Source organism: Chiloscyllium plagiosum, chromosome 5, assembly GCF_004010195.1.
Source record: "Chiloscyllium plagiosum isolate BGI_BamShark_2017 chromosome 5, ASM401019v2, whole genome shotgun sequence".
Lineage (NCBI taxonomy): Eukaryota > Metazoa > Chordata > Chondrichthyes > Orectolobiformes > Hemiscylliidae > Chiloscyllium > Chiloscyllium plagiosum.
The window spans coordinates 109,651,370-109,666,140 of NC_057714.1; the positions used below are offsets into that span (position 1 = coordinate 109,651,370).

At 37.8% G+C, this 14,771-nt stretch overlaps 1 protein-coding gene across 1 annotated transcript in view; it reads left to right on the forward strand.

Annotated features, from left to right (window-relative positions):
* LOC122550328 (obscurin-like) overlaps window positions 1–14,771 on the forward strand; it is a 784,231-nt gene that overhangs the window by 630,377 nt on the left and 139,083 nt on the right. Inside the window, exon 89 of the mRNA XM_043691054.1 lies at window positions 13,283–13,325. Coding sequence (XP_043546989.1) covers window positions 13,283–13,325 — 43 coding nt within the window. The remainder of the gene's footprint in view (window positions 1–13,282; window positions 13,326–14,771) is intronic.

Below are 14,771 nucleotides of genomic sequence, written 5' to 3' on the forward strand. Positions count from 1 at the left end.
CTTGGTGAATTTCTGCAGTGCCTCTTGTTGATGATTCTGCTACTGTGTGTTGGTAGTGGAAGGTGTGAATGTTTGTTGATGTGGTGCCAAGCAAGTGAGTTGCTTTGTACTGGATGGTGTCAAGCTTCTTCAGAGTTGTGGCAGCTGTATTCATTCAGGATGCAGTGGGAGGAATTCTATCACATTCCTGACTTGTACCTTGTAGATGGACAATTATTCTGGAGCCAGGAGGTTAGTTACTTACTGCAGGATTCCTGGTGTCTGAATCTTGTAGCCACAGTATTTATCTGGCTGGCGTGGTTCAGTTTCTGATCAACAGTAACCTGCTGAATGCTGATGTTAAATTGGTTAGCATTAATAAAACCATTTGAAAGTCATGGGGCAATGATTAGAGTTTCTCTTGTTGGAGATGGTTATTGCTTGCCACTTGAGTGGCACAAATGCTACTTGCCACTTGACCACCCAAGCTTGGATATTGTGCAGATCTTGTGCATTGAGACATGGACTGCTTCAGTATCTAAGGAGTTGTGAATGGTACTCAGCATTGTGTAATCATCAGCAAACATTCCCATTCCTGACCTTATGATAGAGGGAAGCTTATTGATGAAGCAACTGAAGATGGTTGGGCTTAGGACATTACCCTGAGAACCATTGTAGTAACAACCTAGGGTTGACATATTGGCCTTCAGAGTTTCTCTCACAAAATACTAGCTTTGCCCACAAATTTGATCATAATCTGAATGTTTTGTTGTTTACTGCTGTGTTCCTTTAGTTGCATTTGAACATTATGATTGTGGAAGCACAGTAAAGATTTGAGACCAGCAATATAGACTAGTTAAGATAAAGGAGAAATAATTTAAGCTCCCAGACCTGTGTAAAAATGAAGGAATTTTTCAGATAATTATATTTTATGGTGTAGTTTACATAGATGTAATGCATTGTATAATGATTATGCTAGATGTAAGGTACTATACTGTTTTATATTTGTCCAAATATTTGGTTATCGTTCTTGCACAAGAATAGTGATATACATAGCCACACACATCTTCATTGCAGCATAACTCATTCTTCCTGCAAGTACATTTCAGTTTCCTCTGGCTTTAATGGGGCAAAGACCCAGGAATGTTTCTGATCATGATCATATCTATCACAACCATTCATCTTGTTATTTATGCAGCTGCTTTTACATATGGCTTTACATTCTGCCTTGATGTTCAGCAAAGCATCAAGTTTTGTATCCAGTTGTGGAGCATGGATGTTGCTGGCTGGCCAGTATTTACTGCCTGTCATTACTTGCCCTGAGAAGGTGGTGGTGCATGCCTTTTTGAGCTGCTGCAGTCCATGTGCTATTAGCAAACCAACAGTGCTTTTAGGGGGGGAGTTTCAGGATTTTGACTCAGTATCAGTGAAAGAATGATGATGTATTTTCAAGTCAGGATGGCAAGTGGCTTAGAGGGGAGCTTGCAGGTGATTGTGTTCCCATGTATCTGCTGATTTTGTCCTTCAAGATGGTTTTAGGTTTGGAAGGTGCAGTTTAAGGATCTAAGGTGAATTTCTGCAGTGCACCTTATAGGTGGTACACACTGCTGCTACTGTGTCGGTGGTGGAGAAAGTGGGTGCTTATGGATATGGGTCAAGTTTAGAGTGGTGCTGGAAAAGCACAGCAGGTCAGGCAGCATCCGAGGAGCAGGAAAATCAACGTTTCGGGCAAAAGCCTTTCATAAGGAACCTGAAGCCTTCCATTCAGGCTTTTGCCCGAAACGTAGATTTTTTTTCCTGCTCCTCAGATGCTGCCTGACCTGCTGTGCTTTTCCAGCGCCACTCTAATCTTGACTCTAATCTCCAGCATCTGCAGTACCAACTTCTGCTTATGGATATGGTACCAATCAAGCAAACTACTTTGTCCTGGATAGTGTCAATCTGCTTGAATACTATTGGATCTGCACCCATCCAGGCAAGTGATGGGTTTTCCATCACATTCCTGACTTGTGCCTTGTAGATGGTGAACAGGCTTTTGGGAGTCAAGGAGTGAGTTACTCGCTGCAGCATTCCTAGGCTCTGACCTGCTTTGGTAGCCACTGTATGTATGTGGTCAGTCCTGTTGAGTTTCTGGTCAATGGTTGCCCCTATGATGTTAAAAGTGAGGATTTAGTAATGGCAACATCATTGGATGTCAAGGGACAGTGGTTAGATTGTCTCATATTGGATATGGTCATTGCCTGGCATTTGTTTGGTACAAAGTTTACTTGCCACTTCTCAGCCCAAGCCTGCATATTGTCCAGGTCTTGTTGCATTTGAACATGAACTGTTTCAGTATCCAAGTCACCCAATGGTGCTGAACATTGTGCAACCATAGGCCAACATTCCCATTTCTCACCTTATGATGGAGAGAAAGTCAACGAAGAAGTAACTGAAGATGGTTGAGTCTTGGAGACTCCCCAGAGGAACTCCAGAGATGTTCTGCAGCTGAGTTGACTGACCTTCAACAACCACAACCTTCTTCCTATGTCCTAGGTGTAACTCCAACGTCCTAGGTGTAACTCCAACCAGCAGAGTGTTTTCCCATTAATTTCAGTTTTGTCAGTTTTTGATGCCACACTCAGTCGAATGCAGTCTTGATGTCAATGGCTGTCACTCACCTCACCTTTATTGATCATGAAGCTTCAATGTTGTTCAAATGTAATTTAGTCACTTTGACAGTAGTTTCCAGAAGATTCATGGAGATCAGTTTATTCATGCACACACACATTTTACAATATTTAGTGTTTGATTTGGTACAAGGAAAGGATATTGTATTATATGATAAAGGTGTAAACCAAATAAAGACTCAGACTAATGGCACTGTATTTGATCTGTATCCTATCATGTTATCGCTTGACTTAACCAAATCTAAGTAGACTGGTGTTCTATTTAAAATTATATACATAAAAGCTGGAAATAAATATCTGAACTTTTTTTTCATTGTACTTTGTGTGTTGGAGGTAGAATACCTTGAAATCAATGCTGCTATATGGAAAAGGCTATACCCTGAAAATTATATTGAGCAATGTCATTTCACAAAATCATTATGAACTTGTATCAATTGATTTATAACTATTTTAAAGCAAATGATTAATATTTTAGTAAAATAGTACAGAATGTAATTTCCTCCTAATAATTGATAAATATATGTTGTTTTGTCGGAAACAGATACAGAAAATCTGAAAGTACATGATAAGCTAAGTTTTCTTTGCAGATTTTGAATATGATATTTTGGATCACAAGACAGTAGCACACAAACTATTCAGTTATTCTTTCTCCACACAATGCAGAGCAACCTGTTGTATGTAGCTAGCATTTTCTATTTGAAGTCAGATTTCTCACAATCACAGGTTACATTTTACCTCCACTTAAAGAGGGAAAGTGTCACTGACCTTTTGGAATTTGAAGGGACCAAATTACATTGTAGTTTTGATAAAGCCAAATGCAGTACCTTTTGTTGGCAGTGTCTAGCATCACAACATCTTGAGACCATATAAGCATGGGTTTTGGCAAGTTTATCATAACTAAACCCTTTTTAGAGAAGTCACAGCAAAGTCTTCTAGATGAAGAAGGGTCATTTCTAATTAATTGGGATGGAGGTCGGGAAGAGAGCTGATTTTTGATTTTTTAGTAGGACATGGTATTGCACCAGTGAGACAAGACACAGGACCTAGAACTGCTTGATAGTTTAAAAAATGCAAAGAAAGAAAAAGCTTTTCATTTCCTCGGCTTTCATCACTCAACTGTTCAGCATATGATGAACAGAAAATATGAAGAAAAAAGAAACACCTTGTAACAGCCACTGTAAGATACAACTTACAAAGCATTAAATAACAGCTACAGCTTTCCTTTACATTGGACCTCTTTTTAAATATTTTAGTATCATAATTCTGAAATGTTTTTTAATACTTAAAGAATTTTTTTCAATGGTGTTCTTTATCTTTTAATTATTTTCAACTTATGTATTTTAGAGGCTAATAATTTTATATTTTATGTGTGCTGGATAAGCTGCAACTCCATTTATTGAGTCCAGTTTTAAACTGGAGTATATGGCATCATTGCTGGAAATGTGTTGCTGGAAAAGCGCAGCAGGTCAGGCAGCATCCAGGGAACAGGAGAATTGACGTTTCGGGCATAAGCCCTTCTTCAGGAATCCTATATGGCATCATTGTCCACTTTGTTCAGAGTATGCAAGCTATGCATTAAACGTAAACCATGTCAGTAGTTTATAAGATATTTACACAAGTAGAAATTGGCATTTTTTTTAACAATTCTACTTAATTGGTCAATTAAAGACTTAAGCATGAAACCAAAATGTGTCAAATTAGTATTTATATTCTCTGGTCTTACTGCATTCTTTATTATTCGCAAACAGTAGAGAGCAATGTTTTCTGGCATGGTTTTGTTTGCTTTGTATTTCATGTATGTCTGCTTTTAGTACATTTATGCATCATTAACAATTTCAGTTGCATTTGTGTCTTATTGCCTTTCAGAAATAACTGCAGTCAAAGCTTTAAATGATGGCGGCATTGCTTGAACACCTAGAAAAAAAATCAGAATTATATTTGTTTTCAAAGCAAGAAACAATAATTATTAAAATAACAAACTTCAGAAATAGGGACAGGAAGGTTTTGCTTCTCTAAGTCGTGGCTGTAAGTAGATGTTGAGAGGCCAGAACTTATGCCTCATTTGAAATGCGGCATTATCTCATATTTCTGCAGAAGAAGAACTTAGATTCATGCATCTTTTGCATGCTTAAGGAATCCCAAATGTTTCAATGAGTTACTTAGGTGTAGTATTTATTGTTTTCTAGGCAAAGATGGCATTCTATTGTGTACAATAAGATTCCACAGAATGTAGTGAAGTAAACCTTCCCAACACCATCGCGCTGGTCATCTGGGGCATAACTGCGATTGACTATTCCCACCTTCATAACATCACCCATAACTTCATATCTGCCTTAATTATTTATTGCTCAAAATCTGTACACTTAATCAGCTTTGTGAGGTATAATTAGTGTTTACAAATCCATGCTAATTCTTAGATCTCCCTGACCAGCTGAAAATTTTCATATTCAGACAATTCATCTTTAATTACAAACTTGTAAATTCTCTGGCTACAAATCTTAAGTTAAATGGTCTATAATTCTGTGATTTCCCTCTCCAGTAGATCCTAAATGGAAGACTGATGTGCAATTTTCTAATATAAAGAAATCTTTCCTGAACTAAGCCTAGGGACATTATAGTTAGGGCATCTGCAGTTTTCACCTATTTCTTGTCACTTGGTAGTGTCATAATTTTCTTCATTATTGTTAATTTGCTGACATTAATTATCACAAGTCCCTTTCCTTGATTCAATATCAGTTTCTTTAGGTCATCTAATATATGATCATTCTTTTCTCTAAATACCAATGCAAGTAACTTTTTAACTTATCTTCCATTCTCTTATTTTCATTTACAGTGTTATCAATTAAAAATCATTATTCCTGATTTTTTTCCTTAATTCAATTTGTAACATAAAGTAGTGTTGATTTTGATAAATGGAAAGCAACTGAAGCATTGGTAACCAAAGGATAAAGATTGACAGAAGAACTAGAGGCAACATGAGGAAAAATGTCTTTATGCATTGAGTGGTTAGGAATGCTCTACCTGGTAGATGGCGGAAAAGAGTAATCAGGATATTATTAATAAATGTTATTAATCCCAAAACATCAAGTTATGAAAAATCACTTTAAAAATAAACATAGCTAATTTCTAGTTATATTTGGGTGCTGTAATTTAGTTTCTTATAAATTTAAAAGAACTCAAAATAACCAGTTTAATTTATAACCTCAATGTTAAAAGCTGATAAATCCAAAGTAAGGGCATTTATTACTTCAAAGTACAGTCGGTTCTGCTATAGCGCGCGTTTCTTCAACACGAATTGGCTATAACGCAGTTGAAGAATTAAGATCATTATTTGTTGAACACTAACTTTTCTTACCTGTATAAGCTATAACATGATTCTGGTCTCATTGGTTTAAATAGTGCTACTATTACGATTTTCTTATAACGCAGGCTTACACGAGAACAGAACTATTGCATTATGTCAGAACAGACTGAAGTGTAAAAGATTGCAGAAACTGAATTTGTCCTGAAGATACATCAATTTTTTTGTAATATAAATCAAAAATGGTAGCAAAAAACTCAGCAGGATTGACAGCAACACTATAAAGGGAGAAACAGTTAACAGGCTGAATGTTCATAGACTCATGAGGATCTTATGCAAACAACCAATTGACAGAAGACATCAGAGGGCAAGAGTTGCCAATCAAGTAATGTTTTCCTTGGGTCTCAATTGTTTCATCAGACTAATGGATATATGGTCTCTCAGCCAAAAATACATAATGAGGGCATTAGGAAAAGGACGGTGGTCAATGGAACTAGGTACACCTCCATTTGAGGAAGAAGCAGAGAGTTTACAGTCCATCCTGATGATGGATAGAGATGTATAGATATTTGACATCCACAAGAAAGAGGAAATGGTTAGAGCTAGGAAATTGAAACTTTTAAAATGATGGATGTAGTTAGAGACTGAACAAGATGGGAGAAAATAAAACCAAAATAGCAAGTTTAGTTGCGATTGAAAGTGGCTGAAATGACAGGTGTACCAGAGCAGCCTAATTTGTGGATATTGGGAAGGAAGTAAATGCTAATTGTATGAAATTAGATAACTGAAATGAGAAAGTTCTTAAATGTTACAAAAGTACTTATTTCCACCATCCTCTCAAGCAGCATGTTCTATGTATCCACCACCCTCTGAGTGAAAAAAATTTCCTCAGATCTCCTTTAAACCACTCCTCACCTTAACTTCTCAATGAAATGAAAAGCTGGAGATGAGGACGTTCTGGAGTCAATTGCTTGGTCTCCAGTAATTGTGATAATCAGCCAGAGATAGAAATAAGTATTAGAGAATTGGCATTTATCATCTAATAAGTTTCTAAGGGAAGGATGTACACCGTGAATGTAATGTCCCTAGGGAGTAATGAGGAACAAAGGGACTTTGGTATACAAGTCCATAAATCCCTGAAGATGTCAGCATAGAAAGGCAGGGTGGTGAAGAAGGCAAATAGTATACTTGCCTTTATTAGACAAGGCGTAGAGTTTAAGACCAGGGAGATTATGCAAAAACTGTACAAAATGTTGGTATTGTTCTGGAATCCACATTATAGCAGGGATGTAGAGGAGATTCACCACGATATTTGTTGGAATGAAACGTCTTGGTTATGAAGAGAGACTGGATAGACTTGGTTTGTTTTTCTTGGAGAAAAGGAGATTAAAAGAATCTGATTTAGGTATACAAAATTATGAGAGGGATAGACAGGGATGATCGTGAGAATCTCTTCCCTATGGCAGACGTATCTAAGACCAGAGGGTGTAAGTTTAAGGTGAGGAGCAAGTGGTTTGGAGGAGATCTGAGGAAATATTTTTCACCCAAACAATGGTACATGTACGGAACATGCTGCACAAGAATGATAGAATACTCTCACAACATTTAAAAAGCATCTCGATGAGTACTTAAAATCCCAGAGCATAGAATACTATGGACCAAGTGCAGATATTTGGAACTGGTGTAATTGGTGTTTATTGGTCGACACAAGGATGTTAGACCAAAGGGCCTGTTTATATGCTGTATAATTCTATGACTGTGACTCCCTATGACTACCTGTAAAGAAGAAAACAGTTCGCCAGGCAGCAACAGCTCCTCAGCTCCTCTAGATCTGATAACAATGTCAGCGTCAGACCTGAGAGAATGGAGTACAGCAAGTTCAGAAGGAGACAGATTAGAGTTATAGAGCTGTACAGCATGGAAACAGACTCTTCATCAGAGTAGTGCTGGAAAAGCACAGCAGGTCAGACAGCATCCGAGGAGCAGGAAAATCGATGTTTCGGGCAGAAGCCCTTCAAACGTCCTCCTCCTCGGATGCTGCCTGACCTGCTGTGCTTTTCCAGCACCACTCTAATCTTGACTCTGATCTCCAGCATCTGCAGTCCTCACTTTCGCCTAACAGACTGTTCAGTCCAACTCATCCATGCCAACTAGATATCCTAAATTAATCTCATCCCATTTGCCAGCATTTGGCCCATATCTTTCTAAATCCTTCTTATTCATATACCCATCCAGGTGCCTTTTATATGTTGAAATCGTACCAGCCTCCACCACTTCCTCTGACAGCTCTTTGGATACACACACCACTCTCTGTGTGAAAATGTTGCTCTTTAGGGTCCCTTTTAATTCTATTATTCTCACCTTAAACTTAGGCCCTCTAGTTTTGGACTCTGCTACCCTGGGGAAAAGACCTTGGCCCCTCAGTCTCCAACACTGTAGGGAAAACAGCCCCAGCCTATTCAGCCTCTTCCTGTTGCTCAAATGCTCCAACCTTGACAGCATGCTTGTAAATCTTTTCTGAACCCTTTCAAGTTTCATGACATCCTTCTTATAGCAGGGACACCAGAATTAAATGCAGTTTTCCAATAGTAGCCCAACCAATGTCCTGGACAGCTGCAACATGACCTCCCAACTTCCATACTCAATGCACTGAGCAATACAGGTAAGCATACCAAATGCCTTATTTGGTATCTTGTCTACCTGTGACTCTACTTTCAAGGAACTATGAACCTGCACTCCAAGATCTCTTTGTTCAGCAACACTCCCCAGGACCTTACCATTAAGTGTATAAGTCCTGCCCAGATTTGCCTTTCCAAAATGAAGCACCTCACATTTATCTAAATTAAACTATATTTGCCACTCATCGACCCATCTGATCAAGATCCTGTTGTGCTCTGAGGTAACCTTGGCTGTCCACTACACCTCCAATTTTGGTGTCATCGGTAAACTTTCTCAAAAAAAGGCCCTTCATCCCATCATATTCACATCGGTCAAAAACAACCACTTCACTATTCAAATTCCATTTTCCAGTACTTGGCATCACAAATGCACATCTACATACTGACAGTCATAGAGTCGTATAGCATGGAACAGACCCTTCAGTCCAACCAGTCCATACCGTACATAATCTCAAACTAAACTAGTCTCACCTGGCTGCTCCTGGGTCATATCCCTCTAAACCTTTCCTATTTGTGCAATTATCCAAACGTCTTTTCAATGTTGTAATTGTACCGACATCCGCCACTTCCACAGGAAGTTCTTAACTGTTATGAGAGTTTCTGGCTCTACTACCCTTATAGACAGTGAGTGCCAAATTCCCACCATCCTCTGGGTGAAAAGGTTTTTTCCTCACATCTCCTTTAAACCTTCTGCCCTTTATCTTAAATCTAAATCCCCTTTTTCATTGATCCCTACAAGGGAAGTGTCTATTTCTGTTGACTTTTTCTATGGCCCTTATCATTTCATACATCTCATCATGTCCCCTCTCAATCTCATCTGCTTTAAGGAAATCAACGCCAGACTGTCCAACCTCTCTTCATAACTGAAATTCTCCACCCTATCTCCACCCCTCCCCGCATCCTATCACGTCCCTCCTATAATATGGATTCCAGAATTGCACACATTACTCCAGCTGTGACTTAACCAACATTTATATAGTTCCAGCATGCCATCCCTAATCTTAAACTGTATGCCTTGACTAATAAAGACCATATACCATCTTAACCACTTTATCGACCTGCCCTAATGCCTTAAGGGACTGGTGTACATGCACACCAAGATCCCTCTGATCATCATTACTTCTGAGAGTCCTACCGTTTATCATATATTCTCTTGCCATGTTTATCCTGCCCAAGTGCATCAACGTCACATCTGAATTGAATTCCATTTGTACTGCTCAGCCCATGTGACCAACTAATTTATCTCCTCTTGTAATCTAAGACTGTCGTCTTTACAATTTACCACCCCACCAATTTTTTAACTGTCTGCAAACTTATGATTAACCCTCTTACATTCAAATGTAAATCATTTAAATAAACCACAAACAGCAACGGCCAGAACATTGACCTCTGTGGGACTTCACTGGACTCAGTTTTCCAATCAGAAGAACAGCCTCAACTCATCACCCTTTGCTTTCTGCTACTCAGCCACTTGTGAATTCAATTTGCCAAATTTCCTTGCATCCCATGTGCACTGACCTTTGCTATCAGTCTCCCATGTCAGACCTTATCAGAAATCTAGCTGAAATCCAAGTAGGCTACACAGGCAATCTCAGGCTTCCAACTGGCCGGTTAGGTTAAAATGACCCTCTTAAATTTTTCTTGTTTGCCTGAAAGAGTAGTTTTGGTCCTCCTGGCTGGAAAATTAAGTTTATATTTTATGTTGCAGCATCTGGTTTCTTGGTCAGAGCGATCAAGGTACTCACCTTATTCTAAAAAAAACGATTTAGCCCATCATACCTCTGCTAAAAGTTCAAAACTGTGTCCTCACACTTTCCCTATGGTCCCAAAATTTTTACTTAAGTTAATTTTATAAAAGTTAATACCAGTATTCTCTCTTTGAGTCTACTTCAGTTATTCTTCCATCCATTGCATTTCGGATCATCTCCTCAATCCGTCGTGACTCTTCTGCAAACTATTTTAAATCTGTGTGCCCTGAATACCAACTAATTTATGAAATAGTTGTTTATGTAATCCATTCTGACGAGGATTATAAAGCATGTAACTTTAGCCAGGAGTGTGATGCAATGCTCCCCACTTTTCTGGATGAATGCAAATCCAGCAACATGTAAGATTTACACTGTCCAGGACAAAGCAGCCTAATTGATTGACATCCATAAACATTCACTCCGTCCATCACCGACACACATTAACAGCATTGTGTACAATGCTGCCGAAATTCATCAAGACTCCTTACACAGCACTTCCAAACAACCAGTACCATTTCGAAGAACAAGAGCAGTAGATACTCGGTAATACTGCTGTTCGCAAATTACCCTCCAAGTCGCTCACCCTCCTGACTTGGAAATATATCACCATTCCTTTAGTGTCATTGGGTCAAAATCATGGAATCTGCCCCCTTCACAAACACACACATATATACACATGCACACATTGTGAGTGCACCTGCACTAAATGGATTGTAGCAGTTAAAGAAGCTCACAGGAACAATTGGGGTGAGCAGTAAATGCTGGACTAGTCTATGAAGCCACATTCAACTAATGAATAAAATCTCTTTATGGCCCCACAAAACCAATTTTTCAATGGTTGTGTTTGGTTCTATCATCCATGGAATTGATTGCAATTTGTATTGCATAGGCTTTAGCCACTTTGACCTAAAATATCCTCAGGGCCATATTTATACTTTAGGACCCTACTTTCAATATATCATATCCAAAATAGACAGATGCTTCGGATACCCAACAGTAAGTATCTTTCCAAATAGGTCTGACAATGTTACAGACATAATGAGCTGGTAACACTAACAACACATTTTGAGTTTATTCCCAGCTGAAGGCAGATAAAATCCATACCAATGGACTGGACTGTAAATTACCAGCACTATCAGGATCATTTATGAGCAAATCATGTTTCTGTAGAATGGATTTGGATTTGATATGCTCCAGTTTTAAAAGGTGTGGGGGATTATTTGGTAATTAGAGAACCCATTGCCTCCAGTTGTGTGCCATTTACTCCTTTAGGAATATTGGGAGATTGGAAATGTAATTCTAAAATGGGGTTTCACCAAACCTGAACCGTCTGGTGTACATTAGTGCACAGGGTTCAGAGCAGGGCAAAGTGTCAGTTTTTGTTATACACTAAGAAGTATCAGGACTTGGTGATCTTTGCACTGAATACGTTGATTACCTCTAATTTGGATGTACGTACACGTTCTCAAACTTGTATGCTGTAGGCCCTCCAAGATTGCTCTATCATAACTGCAGTGTGTCTTTGCCGCCCACATGCTACAGATGCTTACATTTATAGGAGACAATCAGCTCCACTGATTGGGTCCCAAACTCACTTCCTATCCGATTAATGCATTAACATTTAAAAATAGCATCATGTGAGTAAAGTCGTGTTGGGTCACAGAAATTACATGGACTTCAGCTTTCTGACCCAGATTTGAAATTGAGTCCATAACATCCAAAGAGTTTGGAGCTAGTAGTTAGCTTGTGATTAATATTAAATATTATAGATGAAATTAATAATTTTCAGGGGAAATGGTGATGTAAAGTGATTTACTAAACTAGTACTCTATAGATCCAGGCTAATGCTCTGGGGTTCAAGTCCCACTGCAGCTTGAAAAAATATAAAACTAGTTTTAGTAAAGGTGACCATGACAACTGTCATCAATTATTTTACAAATACATCTGATTCACTTAAGTCATTACAAAAGGAAATGTACCATCCTTACCTGATATGGCAGACACAGGATACCAAACCCTCAGCAACGTGGTTGACTTTTAACTTTCCTTTTAAATGACCTAGCAAATCATTCAGTTCAAGGGCAATTAGGGCTGGGCAATAAATGCCAGGAGCATCCATATTCCATTAATCATTTTTTCAAAAGGGACAGTATGAACCTTGCACCCTCTGTGATTTCCATTTGATAGTATTGTGTTCCTGCAAATTGCCTAAGAGTTTGGAGGCCACACTATTCAAATTGGATTTATACTGAAGTAACACTGGTCTATTATTTGTACACAACCTGCATGAATGATAACATTTTAATAATGTTAAATGCAAGTATTGCTTTAAAAGGACACCTGTTGGCAAAACTTTTTGCCTTGCACTCATCACGACACTCCCAAGAATGCAATGTAGGGGGCAACAATATTTTTTAATGCAGGTATACAAGATGCTGATTGATTGGCAGAATCCACAATCAGCACGTTTTTCTCAAAATATATTAAAATATTGTCCAACTTTACATTGATACTTGTGAATGTTCTGATGAATACAAGACAAAAAGCTTAATCAAAACGTTTTTCAGCAATACTCAAGTTATTTGCTACATTTAAGTAATATTCTACTCTTCTATCACTGATTATTTTCAGGAACAACTGTAAACCATATAAACATCATCTGTTTCCCTTGATTGCTACTTTAATAGAATGTTACCATTTGTTTAGCATGCAGAAATGCAACTAGACACTGCTCAGTCAAGTAAAAAACAGACAAAAGTGAATTTATAGAATCCCAGTACTTGATTCTTGTGGGAATAAATGATAAGGTGGCAATATGGTTTTATCATGGCAGTGACTGCAAGAGTGGATTCCATCATTTCAGCCTGTTCATTTCTGATTCCACGCTTTTCATCCTGTTTCTTGTAGTCACTGAACAAGAGACTAAAGTTCCCAAGAAAACCATCATCATGTAAGTGCTTAGTTTCTTCATTACTGCTATGTCAGCTATCACGTTTGTCCATCTCACCGCATGCTTGATGACATCACCTTGTACTTGCAAATAGTTACTGCTTTCCTGTGCATGTCAATGTTTGTCATAATTACAGTTCAGTTGACTCAAGAACATCTCCTAGAAACAAAGTTTGGGGAGCTAGGGGATGTTGGGCTAGGGGACGTGAATTATATGAAGTCAGAAAATCGAGCAGAAATGCTTTCCTGAATGTCCTTCAGAATTTAACTGCAGTCTCTTCAAGTAAGGTTCCTACTCTAAGTAGCATAATTGACGGGCTTGAGATCTTTTGGGTGGAAAGTCTTTTCATATGGCAAATGCCTACAAAAGCAGGTGGATATTTTGAAGGAGTTCAAGAAGTTGTACTATGGGCTTCTCACGCACATTTAGGAGCTGTCACAGTCTCGTAGTCATGATGGAACATCGAATGGTGATCTGGGAAGAATCTATTGGTGGTTGGGAAGAACAGACAGACCGCCAGTGTCATGGTGGATGAATGCAGGGCTTGTACTGTTGTGTACATAATTGTGTGTTAACCTCACACATAAAAACTCATCATGTTTGGTAATTAAGATTCATGGTTTCCATATGCTTCAGAAAGGCAATGTCTGAAATATTTCTTAATATTAATTTGATTTTCTGATAAAGAAGAATTAGTTTAGTGTAAGCAATTTGACTTTACACAATTGGCACAAGTTTTAAAATTCTGTTACTGTCAAGATTGCTCTTAGGCAAAATGTTCAGAACTCAATGCTTCTGAATACTAGCTCCTTTCTGCCGCCTTGTGTATTTTGAATGTAATTATTGATGACCATTAAATTTTTTGATTGAAGTGCTAAGTGCAAAACAGCTCAGTAACTATATATTTCATATGAATTTTCTATCTGAGTGATTCAAAGTTAAACTCCAATATTGTTTCCTGAAATTGAATCTGAATTAATAGTTACACTATTGATTGATTGCAATATGTTAACTGCATAATTTCTCAAGAATTAATTGTTAAAAATTATTTTGAAAAATTCATAGTAATTGTATACCAATCAGTAACTGTTCAGTACTACTAATGACATGGTTCATCTAAATGAATTACACTTATTACTAGAATCCAATAAATGCTAAAATGAAATAAAACAATAACTGCAATCTTATAATTATTAAAAATGGTTTCAAATCCATAATCAAATATCAGGGTTTATATTATGATAAGAAACTCATGTAGAATATCACCATGCAATTGAAAATTGTATTCAATTATAATAACCAAATAGCTTTTTCGTCAAATAAACTTGTTCAGTTGGCATAATATCATGGATATAATGTGATAGGAAATGATGTGTATTATAACCTATAAATTCCTATTTCTCATGTTAACTGTACTTAATGAAGTGTGTTGATGTTGCTTCTTCC